The sequence below is a fragment of the Lithobates pipiens genome, unplaced genomic scaffold, assembly GCF_037356315.1.
Source record: "Lithobates pipiens isolate NorthernLeopardFrog02 unplaced genomic scaffold, aLitPip1_a1.2 Scaffold_8, whole genome shotgun sequence".
In the NCBI taxonomy this organism is placed as follows: domain Eukaryota; kingdom Metazoa; phylum Chordata; class Amphibia; order Anura; family Ranidae; genus Lithobates; species Lithobates pipiens.
The window spans coordinates 434071307-434084293 of record NW_027507903.1 but is presented as its reverse complement, the minus strand read 5'-3'; the positions used below and the strand labels follow the sequence as shown (position 1 = coordinate 434084293).

At 42.6% G+C, this 12987-nt stretch overlaps 1 protein-coding gene across 4 annotated transcripts in view; it reads right to left on the bottom strand.

Annotated features, from left to right (window-relative positions):
* LOC143964534 (E3 ubiquitin-protein ligase RNF213-like) overlaps positions 1–12987 on the bottom strand; it is a 582447-nt gene that overhangs the window by 334798 nt on the left and 234662 nt on the right. For all 4 annotated transcript variants that reach the window (XM_077474318.1, XM_077474320.1, XM_077474317.1 and 1 more), the window contains exons 14-15: positions 938–1102; positions 649–738 (exon numbers count right to left, since the gene is read on the bottom strand). In XM_077474318.1, the coding sequence (XP_077330444.1) occupies positions 649–738; positions 938–1102 (255 nt within the window). The remainder of the gene's footprint in view (positions 1–648; positions 739–937; positions 1103–12987) is intronic.

Below are 12987 nucleotides of genomic sequence, written 5' to 3'. Positions count from 1 at the left end.
TAAGCAGATGCCTCCTCTGTAGAGCAGGCTCCTGTCCCATGTGGAGTGATACTAACTGCACTGCACCTCTTATCCCAGCCAGCTAGCTACTCACTTTTGTGAGATACTGTACATGGAGCGTCCGTTCAGGTCCGCTTGAAAAACTGACAGGTGGGCCTGAACGGTCCGCATGTGTGAGAGCCCATACAGATAAAGTAGGGATGTCTCTTGGGGGATCAGGAAGGAATGTTTCCTCCTGTGCTGGAGCAAATTGGATCATGCTTTGCTGGGGATTTGCGTCTTCCTCTGGATCAACGCCGAGTATAGAATTGTGTATATAAGATTGTATGACTTGTTTTTTTCTCCTTTTATTGGTTGACCTAGATGGACATTTTTTAACCAGACTACCGTAACTATGTCAGAGAAAAGGTGCAAAAGATAAAGACCTATTCTTTAAAGTGTATGTAAACCCAAACATTGAACACTTCTTATTGGTTCCCTTTTGGTCTGGTAAACATGCTATGGAAAGTGTTTAAAATAAGGCATGTAATGAAAATAGTTTTATTTAAAAAAATTTAAATAAAAAAGTTATTAGCACGTTGATGGGAGGAGAAAACAGGAACTAAGACAAGCAAAAAATAAATAATAAAGCTGCAGCTTAATATGTACCTGTTTAATCTTCCTTAGTAAAAGAGGGATAAGAGTAGCCTTCCATGTCAGAGTTGCATTTTCACCAGCCTTCAGGATCAGATGCCATGCCTAGATTAAACAGGGTGTGTTTTAAGCGGATTGCAGTTCAGAAAGGAGAACAAGTCTAAATGAGGCCTAAGGAATGCTTCACTTTCGAAGAAAAACTAATTTTTCACCACAATGATGCATTAATAATTACAATTACTTGTGCTAATAACTGTTTAACCTGATACCCAACAATTATGCAGATATGAAAAAAAACATTTACCCAGAGCTCTGTTTGAAACTTAGGCTTTTCGTACTCATAAAAATTAAATGTATGCCCATAGACATCTTCCAGCCATTTTTTTGTCAACAACAAAGTTTCTTCCAAAACTTTCTCCAGATCAGGCAGTTGTGAGTTAGATTCTGACCTATCCTCGGTTTGATGTTGCTAAATAAATGAAAACAAGGAGAATACTTAAACAAAGCAAAGTACACCGACAAAATATACTCTGTATGTTAATATTATCCAATAAATTAATTGGAATCAAAAATTTGAGGGCTCTATCTCTCTAAACACAATATATTTATTTCTTTTTGAAAACTGACAGCATCACAAACGCCTAATGACATGTAGCTGAGTGGGCAAAAACGCGAAAATGAGCAAAAATCATATACAATAGAACATACAATAAAACAATACAGAGAGAGAAGGAGGGCAAAAAAAGAAGGTAGTAAAGAGCGACCACCCACACATGGACCCCCCCAAAAGCCAGAGTCACCATCCACACAGGATGTCGTTGAAGTTACATAGTAGGTGAGGTTGAAAAAAGACACAAGTCCAACTTATGTGTGTGATTATATGTCAGTATTACATTGTATATCCATGTATGTTGTGGTCGTTCAGGTGCTTAGCCAATAGTTTTTTGAAACTATCCATTCTCCCCACTGAGACCACTGGCTGTGGAAAGGACTTCCACATCTTTGCCGCTCTTACAGTAAACAACCCTCTACGTAGTTTAAAGTTAAACCTCTTTTCTTCTAATTTTAATGAGTGGCCACATGTCTTGTTAAACTCCTTTCCGTCAAAAAGTTTTATCCCAATTGTGGGGTCACAGTATGGTATTTGTAAATTGAAATCATATGCCCTCTCAAGCATCTCTTCTCCAGAGAGAATAAGTTCAGTGCTCGCAGTGCCCATAACCAATATCCTCCAGACCATTTATTAGCTTTGTTGCCCTTCTATGTACTCGCTCCATTTCCAGTACATCCTTCCTGATGACTGGTGCCCAGAACGGGACAGCTTACTCCAGGTGGGGCCGACCAGAGTCCTGTAGAGCGGGAGAATTATTGTTTTATCTTAGGAGTTGATCCCCTTTTTAATGCATGCCAATATTCTGTTTGCTTTGTTAGCAGCAGCTTGCCATTGCATGCCGTTGCTGAGTCTATCATCTACTAGGACCCCCAGGTCCTTTTCCATCCTAGATTCCCCCAGTGGTTCTCCCCCCAGTGTATAGATTGCATTCATATTTTTGCCACCCAAATGCATTATTTTACATTTTTCTACATTAAACCTCATTTGCCATGTAGTTGCCCACCCCATTCATTTGTTCAGATCTTTTGCAAGGTTTCCACATCCTGTGGAGAAGTTATTGCCCTGCTTGGTATTGTCTGCAAATACAGAGATTGAACTGTTTATCCCATCCTCTAGGTCGTTTATGAACAAATTAGTAAGGCTGCAGGTTAAGGGAGATTCTAAAATATTTATTTCTACAAGTCAACCATCCCCTGCAGCACCGTAAAAATAAATAAATTATATATGATATAGATCAGTTTACACACCCTGGAAGAATTTATGATTTCTTGGCCATTTTTCAGAGAATATGAATGACAACACAAGAACTTTTCTTTCACTCATGGTTAGTGTTTGGCTGAAGCCATTTATTATCAATCAACTGTGTTTAATCTTTTTAAATAATAATGACAAACAGAAAGTACCCAAATGACCCTGATCATACCCCAGTTCTTAAAGTGGTGTTTCATCTGTAAAAAAAAATGTAAAGTCAGCAGCTAAAAAAAAAAGTAGCTGCTGACTTTTAATAAGGAGACTTACCTCTCCAGGACGCCCGCGATGTCGGCTGCCGAGGACGACTTGTCCCTCGGCTCTCGGGTCCCAGCGCCGCCATTTGTACTAAGGGAAACAGGCAGTGGAGCCTTGCGGCTTCACTGCCTGTTTCCTACTGCGCATGCGCGAGTCGCGTGGCGCTTTGTGAATGGGACTCACTGTGTTAGGGAACACACAGTTCTCAGAACACACCGCGCCCAATTACCCAGAAGACCAAAGATCACCAAGGAGCAGGAAGAAGGCAGATTAGGAACACTGCCTAGCAACAGCAATTCGTGACCAGGTAAAACATTTTTTTTTTTAAGTTTTTTTTTTTTTTATAATATTAATGCTCTTTTTTTTTCAGGGTGGCCCTCCACTTTAATACCATGTATTGCCCCCTTTAACATCAATGGCAGCTTGAAGTCTTTTGTGGTATTTGTGGATGAGGCTCTTTATCTTCTCTTGGCAAAAAGCCTCCAGTTCCTGTAAATTCTTGGGCTGCCTTGCATTGAACTGCACATTTGAGATCTCCCCAGATAGGGTTAATGATATTGAGGCCAGGAGACTGAGATGGTCACTCCAGAACCTTCACTTTATTCTGCTGTAGCCAATGACAGGTCGACTTGGCTTTGTGTTTTGGATAATTGTCATGTTGGAATTTCAAAGCACGTCCCATGCGCAGCTTCCTGGCTGAAAATGTTCCTCCAGTATTTTTTGATAACATACTGCATTCCTCTTGCCATCATTTTTGACCAAATTTCCTGTGCCTTTGTAGCGCACACATCCCCAAAACATCAGCAACCCACCTCCGCGTTTTACAGTAGGAATAGTGTACTTTTCATCATAGGCCTTGTTGACTCCTCTCTAAATGTAGCGTTTATGGTTGTGGCCAAAAAAGCTCAATTTTGGTCTTATCACTCCAAATGACTTTGTGCCATAAGGTCTGAGGCTTGTCTTTGTGCTGTTTGGTGTATTGTAAGAGGGATACTTTGTGGCATTTGTGTAGTAATGGCTTTCTTTTGGCAACTCAACCATGCAGCCCATCTTTCTTCAAGTTCTCATTGCATCCTGAAACAGCCACACCACATGTTTTCAGAGAGTCCTGTATTTCACCTGAAGTTATTTGTGGATTTTTCTTTGCATCCCAAACAATTTTCTTGGCACTTGTGGGTGAAATTTTAGTTGGTCTACCTGACTGTGCTTTGGTTTCAACAGAACCCCTCATTTTCCACTTCTTGATTAGGAGTTTGAATACTGCTGATTGAAATTTTCAATTCCTTGGATATATTTTTATATCCCTTTCCAGTTTTATACAGTTCAACTACCTTTTCCCACAGATCCTTTGACAATTCTTTTGCTTTTCCCATAACTTTAAATCCAAAAATGTCAGTGCAGCACTGGATGAAAGATGCAAGGGTCTGTCAAGAGTCCAGAAACTCATTGACCTTTTATACACACACCCTAATTACAAGCAAACAGATCACAGGTGAGGATGGTTACCTTTAATAGCCATTCAAACCCGTTTATGTCAACTTGTATGCATGTTATCTAGCCAAAATCACCAGGGTATGTAAAATTTGGATCAGGTTCATTTTGGTAGTTTCTGTTGTCATTATTATTTAAAAAGAGTAAACACAGTTGATTGATAATAAATGGCTTCATCCAAACACTAACCACGAGTAAAAGAAACATTTTTGTGTTATCATTCATATTCTCTGAAAAATGGCCAAGAAATTATAAATTCTGCCAGGGTATGAAAACTTATGAGCACAACTGTATATATAAAAAGGTAGCGTTTTACAGGTAATACAATATATAAATCACTCCATACACAAAGCTGCTGTGCAAAATGAAGCAAAATAAGCGTAATGTTGCATTCTGGACCTTGTATCGGGTTGCTTACAATATTTATATATATATATATATATATATATATATATATATATATATATATATATATATATATATATATATATACCGTATATACTCGAGTATAAGCCGAGATTTTCAGCCTCTTTTTTGAGGCTGAAAGTGCCCCCCTCGGCTTATACTCGAGTCATCGCTGTCTGCCTGCTCGATCAGCGTGTCGAGCAGACAGACAGCGGCCATTCTATAATTCAAAAGCCGCGCCTCCGGCTCCGCCTTCGCCTGTGATAGGCGGAACACTGAATTTCCCAGCAGCCTGTGTTCCGCCTATCACGGACATCGTCTCATCCTCGTACTACGGACGAGGATGAGACGATGTCCGTGATAGGCGGAACACAGGCTGCTGGGAAATTCAGTGTTCTGCCTATCACAGGCGAAGGCGGAGGCGCGGCTTTTGAATTTTACAATGGCCGCCGAGGCGCCGACGAAGAGCGGCGATCCTGGCAAGGCACGGGACGGAGGCAAGGCACGGCACGGCACGGCGCGGGACGGGACGGAGGCAAGGCACGACACGGGACGGAGGCAAGGCACGGCACGGGACGGAGGCAAGGAGGCAAGGCACGGGACGGAGGCTCGGGACAAAGGCTCGGGACACAGGTAGGCTGGACACACACACACACACACACACACACACACACACACACACAGGGATGGATGGATGGAGACACACACACACAGGGATGGATGGATACACACACACACAGGGATGGATGGATGGATGGAGACACACACACACAGGGATGGATGGATGGAGACACACACACACAGGGATGGATGGATGGATGGAGACACACACACACAGGGATGGATGGACACACACACACACAGGGATGGATGGATGGATGGACACACACACACACAGGGATGGATGGATGGATGGACACACACACACACAGGGATGGATGGACGGACACACAGGGATGGACGGACACACAGGGATGGACGGACACACAGGGATGGACGGACACACACACAGGGATGGACAGGCATGTCTCACCCTCGGCTTATACACGAGTCAATAAGTTTGCCAGTTTTTTTGGGGGTAAATTGGGGGCCTCGGCTTATATTCGGGTCGGCCTATCTTCGAGTATATACGGTATATACAAACCTGGTACAAAAGCACTAGTCTTGCAGAGGAGATAGATCAAAACAGCAGCATTTTTACTGACATTTCAATGTAGCTCAGTCCATCTTTCTCAAGACCCTTGACCTGTCTTGAGAAAGATGGACTGAGCTACACTGAAACACTGATAAGAAAAATGCTGCAGTTTTAATCTACCCCCTCGGCAAGACCCATGAGTGCCTAGTGTACTAGTTTTCAATTTTTATGGATTGATTTGTGGGTGAGCGCTTGGACATTTATCTCAAAACAGAATTCTGTGGCTATACTGTGTATATACAGTGCCTTGAAAAAGTATATTTACCCCCTGAAATTTTCCACATTTTGTCATATTACAACCAAAAACGTAAATGTATCTTGTTGGGATTTTATGTGATAGACCAATACAAAGTGGTACATAATTGTGAAGTGGAATGAAAATGATAAATGGTTTTCAAAATCTTTTACAAATAAATATCTGAAAAGTGTGGCGTGCATATGTATTCAGCCCCCTTTACTCTGCTACCCCTAATTAAAATATAGTGAAACCAATTGCCTTCAGAAGTCACCTAATTAAATTGAGTCCACCTGTGTGTAATTTAATCTCAGTATAAATACAGCTGTTCTGTGAAGACCTCGGTGGTTTGTTAGAGAACCTTAGTGAACAAGCAGTATCATGAAGGCCAAGAAACACACGACACAGGTCAGGGATAAAGTCATGTAGAAGTTTAAAGCAGGGTAAGCTTATAAAAAAAAAAAATATCCCAAGCTTTGAACATCAAGCTATCATCCGAAAATGAAGAGCATGGCACAACTGCAAACCTACCGAAACATGGCCATCCACCTAAACTGACAGGTCGGCAAGGATGGTATTAATCAGAGAAGTAGTCAAAAGGCCCATGGTAACACTGGAGGAGCTGCAGAGATCCACAGCTCAGGTGGTAGAATCTGTCCACGTGACAACTATTAGTCATACACTCCACAAATCTGGCCTTTATGCAAGAGTGGCAAGAAGAAAGCCATTGTTGAAATAAAGCCACAAGATGTCCAGTTTGCAGGAAGCCATGTGGAGGACACAGCAAACATGTGTAAGAAGGTGACCTGGTCATATAAGACCAAAATTGAACTTTTTAGCTTAAATTAAAAAACAATATGTGTGTAGCAGAAAGCCAACACCCTGAACACACCATCTCCCCCGTGAACCATGGTGGTGGCAGCATCATGTTGTGGGGATGCTTTTCTTCAGCACTGAAAGGGAAGCTGGTCAGAGTTGATGGGAAGATGGATGGAGCCAAATACAGGGCAATCTTAGAAGAAAAGCTGTTCAGAGTCTGCAAAAGACCTGAGGTTCAACTTCCAGCAGAACAATGACCCTAAACATACAACCAGACACCAAGTTGCTCTTTTTTACAGATTCTTCACCAGAGATTCAGCAACATCACAAGTACTTTACGGGGTTGCGGAAATGGCTTAGAGACAAGGATATTTGCTTCAGCCTCCTCTATCCTAGCAGGCTACACATTGTGGATGGAGATCGGGTATGACACTTTGATACCCTTGTGGCAGCATTGGATTGGCTGGACATCCGTTGAACATCGCTATGCACCGTGTTCTACTACGGTTCTGGTATGGCACCATGTTTTCTGACTATCAGCTAAATGACTTTTTTCCCCCCCTACCATTGTACTTCAGATGGCGACTGGGTGGGTGGGGGACTGTTGGGTTATTGCACAGTTAGTGCCCGGTTTGGCTCCTGCCTCCCCCCCCCCCCCTTTTCCCTGTTCTACAGCCAATTTTTCCTGCCTGAAGTTTAAGTATTAACCGCCACACACGGTATTGGTTATGGTTGCTGACCTGCGAGAAAGTTTTTTTCATGGTTTGACCCCATCGATTACTGCTTTTTCCGTTGTTCCCAGCTCCTACATTCTCTGGTCTTCCTACCCCCCACCTCCCTGCTAGCCCTTTGTCAACCTTGGATGCCTGTGCTTTGTTGTGGACTGCGCTAGGTGCATACACTGAACATAGTGTGTTGTGTATAACCAGTTTATTATATTCTTACAGATATAGGCCTTTATCTGCTGTTCCCCGTCCCCTCAGTTTATTTAGATGCGGTTTGATACAGGCAGGGTAAGGACTTTGGTGCTATATGGGTTAATGTCTTCTGTTTGCTCACGGATCTTATTATGGTGCTGACTTCTATCCTTTTTGCTACTCTTGGGATGTCCCTAGTGGTTCTTTGACCTCCTTTATATACCTTTATCTCCATACCTCCTATGGCTTTCTCGGTCCTCTCATGGAACTTCTGAGGATTGAATTCAAGATTCAAAAGGGCTCTCTTTTTTTCAATACCTAAAGCTACATTTCCCCCCACATGGTACTTTTACAGGAAACACATCTCACAGGCAGGAAAACACTCACTCTTAAACACTGGGTGCAGAGAACCTTCCATGCCACCTACTCTACCTTTGACCTGCAAATCCCTTCCCTGTGTAGTGAATGTGACCCTCAGGGCAAATATATCTTAGTAGTGTTTACCTTTTGGACCTATCACTATATCATCGCTTATGTGTATATTTCCCCTCCCTTTTCCCCACCCTGCTTTACTCTATTCTGAAGAGGATTGCCCCATATTGTCCTGCAACGCTACTAAATATGGGTGACTTTAATGCCATTCTGTCCCCTGATCTTGATAGACCCACCCCGCTAAAATATTGCTCTACTGATTTGGCTGTCTGGGCTCAATCTGTGGGAGTTGAGGCGGAAACATCCTACAGATCTTACTCCTGTTTCTCGGTCTCCTATAAAACCTCCTTCTTGTATTAACCTCACTTTGACCAACTCCACTCTCTTCACTGATGTAATGAATATTTTAGATTTGCCCAGCAGACTTTCTGATCACTCCCCCCTGGCTTTGTTACTCCATCTTCCCCCTTCTTGGAATGCCTTCCTATGGTGTCAAGGAGTCACTGGATTGCTCATCCAGCCCTCAACAAAATCTCTCCTCTCCTTACAAAGGCTTGGGAACATAATGCAGGATCCTCCTCTCCAGACATAATGTGGGACAATATATATCTGCTGTGGTTGCTGTACGAAAAGGAGCAAGCAGCCACCACTCAGGCTCTCCAAGAGTCTGTTGAGAGCTAAACTGCTACTTATAATACCTCTCCTACTGATAGCAATTTTGATTTGCTGCAGGCTACTAAGCAGGAACGGGTCCTCCACCTGGCTGAAATCCCCAATCTAGAGCTATATAATAACAAAGATTCTTTGAACGGGGAGACTGAAAGGGGCACATAATGGATATGATGACCCAACATAATCGACCCCTCACACTGACCCCCGAGATCCGCATCCCCACTGGGAAATCTGTTTTCTCATCATCTGAGCATCTAGCAATTTTTCACCTATTCTTTAGCACTCTTTATGCCTTTACACTCCTCCCAGACTTCCACCCTGATAATCTCTGTCTTGTTAGATCCTTTTGCTCTGGGATGCAGAGCGTGACACATTGGTACACCCTATTACACATAAGGAAGTTCTTACTGCCATTTAATCCTTCCCTACTGGGAAGGATTAAATTGAATTTTATAATACCTATATATAATTTTATAAGATCTATATAGTTGGTTATGTGCCCCCATATTGGCCTCTTTGTATACAAAATGCCTGGCAGCAGGAGCCTTCCCTGCCTCCATGTGCTATGCACATGTAGTGCTCATTCATAAACCGTCTAAAGACCCTACCTCTTGTGCCTCCTATAGTTCCATTGCCTTGCTAAATAATGACCTTAAAATTTTAATGAAGCTATTCACATTATGCCTACACCATATGTTAACCTCTGGCTACCGACATTGATTTACGCAAGTTCTACACCAACATACAGGCCCAGCATATAAAGAATATAGGTAGACTCAACATTGAAAAGGCTTTTGATAATATTGAATAATATTGAATGGCCTTTTTTGTGGGAGTTTATCTGTAGAATGGAATCACCCTTGGTTTTTATTGAATGGTTGAAGGCGCTCTACTGCAATGCTTCTATTAGACTGGGTGCTGATCTGTCAACTTCCTTTCCCTTGACCAGGTACCTGGCAGGGCTGCCCTCTCTCTCTGGCTTTATTTGCCATAGCCATTGAACCCATTGCGGAAGCTCTGCCTACTTCTTTACATATCAAAGGTCTATACATTTGCTGGCTAGAGAGGGCAGCCCTGTATGCAGATAAGGCTCCTCTGCCTTAATATTGTAGGTCCTTCCTTACAGGGTGCCTATCAAGTCCTGAACTCTTTCTCCCCTGTTACTGGCCTCAAGGTCCACTGGATCAAAGCCTTATGGTTGCCTGTTTGCAACTACAATGGGTTGACCAATTTAAATACCTTGGGGTGGTAATTTCCCATCAGGCCTCAGATTTCCCCTCTCTTAATCTTTCCCCAGTAATACATGATGTTAAAAGGACCTGGAAGGCTGGTCTAGCACTTGATGGTTATCCCTAATTGGTTGTTTCCCCTGGTGCCCCCTTATGGCTTAACCCTACTTTCTCCGACTTCTATATGCTTCCAGAGCCTAGTGCTTGGACTAAGTATGCAATTAGAAAAATCTCCCATGTCATTACTGGCCACTTCTTACTTCCACTACCTCAACTCTCTGCTGTCTATAATGTCCCTGGTTGCTACGTATTTCATTACCTACAGCTCGCTCATGCTTTCTATAGTCAATTCCCACATTCCTCTCTCCTTGTTGTTCAGTCAGCCTTGGCAGAAATTCTCTGAATAGAACGCGATATGACGCCCACATATAGTTTGCACTCTCAACCTTTTGTTGGTGTCCTTATCAGTCCTGGAGGGACAGTGGCAGCGTGATATACCAGACCTGGACATTGAGGACTGGGAGGATATCTGGGAGCTTCCTTTTCGGTCCTTGGTCTCCTTACGGGACAGACTCATACAACTCAAAATCGTCCATAGAGCCTATTTATAGACTTCATTAGATGCAGCCCTCCCACCCATCGGAGTGCTGGCAATGTGGAGATCCCTTGGGTGATTTTTACCACATATTCTGGTCTTGTCCTACTGTCAATGGGTTCTAGGAGGATGTACTAGCTGCAATAAATGGTGTCATATCTGTTCCTCTACAATTCTCTGTGTGCATATATGTATTGGGTCTGGTGGAATACATTATTCCCACAGTGGCTGAACGTACACTGGCAAGCCTACTTCTTTTCTATGTTAGAAAAGCTATAGCGTTACATTGGAAAAAGTCTTTCCCCCCACACCTACAATAAGGCTGCCCTAGAAAGTACAATAGGGTCTGGTCCAAATTGTTAGCTGATCCCTCCACTGTTTCAGAGATGACCATCTGATAGATCGAATGTTTACCCTCATTTTTATATGTGCATCTTTGCCATGGAGACACCCCCCCCCCCCCCCATTTTTCTTTAGCATACTTCGCTTGATCTACAGCACTTAAAAATCAATAAAAATCGGACTCTCACATTAAACAACAAAAACAGCAGCACAAGAAGTAAAATGGTGATATGGCGTCTTCCGCCAGTCCTACGCGTTGCGTCAATCACGGCCAATCACAATCCCCTGAAGAAGTCACATGATTGATGTAGGGAGTGGCCGTATGTCGTACCGTAAGTGAAGTAGGACTGGCGGAAGATGCCATATCACCATTTTACTTCTTGTGCTGTTGTTTTTGTTGTTTAATGTGAGAGCCCGATTTTTATTTCTTCTATTAAATCGTCATTTTTTAACTAACTACTACACTATCAGAGCCTTCCCTCTCTCCATGTCTTTTATTATTTATTTGAGCCGCATACCACTGTGAACATCTTCCACGCTACTACAGTAGTGTTTACATGTATTATATGGCCCCCTGGTGGCCCGGTATGGAGACCATTGCTTTCTAGTCTGCTGCAGTGAAGGACCCCCCTGGTGGCTGGAGACGAGGAGTGGAGTTGGCCAGTTTTTTTCTGATGTGCCTGTTTTCTACATTTGGAGGTGAGAGTTCTGAGAGCCTTTAATCCTGGGATTTATATCACTGCTTTCATCCACAAATTTTCACCATTGGTGCCTGTGAATTACACTATATGGACTTTTAATATTTTTGCTTTTATTATTTTTCATATATATTGTTACTCATTTATATTTCATCAGCACTTAGCACTTTTAAAGGACTTTTTTTGGCAGATTTGCGCAGGACTATTTATTCACTTTTATTGATCTGTGGTGTGTTTAGGTTATGGTATGATGGCAGACATTTTTGTGAATCCTCTGCAAGACGGGTTCATATACTTTAATCTCTCTTTGAAACTTGGCTTTGTCCAGTTTAAGATAAGTATGGAATGATTGCCAGTCACTTGCAGACACCAAAACTTGCTGACACGGTCACTTGCTAGCGCCGACGCTTTGCAGACACAAAAAGCTTGGTCAATGGTAATAATGCTCAAAGCCTCTCCTCCTGCCTGAAACTGAATCAGAATTGTTGGCTGACTTGATGCTTTTGTCTGCACACAGAAGAAAATGGTGTTACCACCCAGTAACAAACAGGAAGAGGCTGGAGAAGCTCAGCCCTAGTTCCCCATTATTTCTCAGTGCATTCTGGGATACAGAAACCTCTACTGCCTCTCCCCCAGCGCCCAGCTAACACTTCATAAATGCTTCAGTAACATGCCACTTAAATTAACTTAAATGAACGGAGGTGGCTGACAAGCGCCACTGCCTCTTGAAAGCAACATGCTGCTTACTTTTTAACACATCGCTACCGCTCATGTATGTGCTGCACTATGTGATGCCCATTGTAATATTCAGTGCAGGCATTGAAGGACAGTTATGAGGCTTTAAAAATGTTGTATAAATGCTGCTTAAACAGGAACTGATGCATGTGTGAACAAACCCTAAAAATTTAAGGAAACAGGAAAATAATTTCTTGCCACTTGGCATATCACTATTACGCAGGGTCCCTAGCTAAGAGACCTAGAGTTTGTTTTGATACAGTTGCACCTGGATCAGATACAAAAAGCTTTTGCTGAGTTCTCATTTAAAGCCCACATAAACGTTCAGTTTAAATTGATTTAATACTATCCAGTGCATCAAGACACAAGGGGGATGATTTACTAAAGGCAAATTGAACACGCATTCTGCAAGAGCAGAGCATAGTAAACAAGGAGAGGCTTTGCATGTGATTTGATAGTCTTTTCCAAGT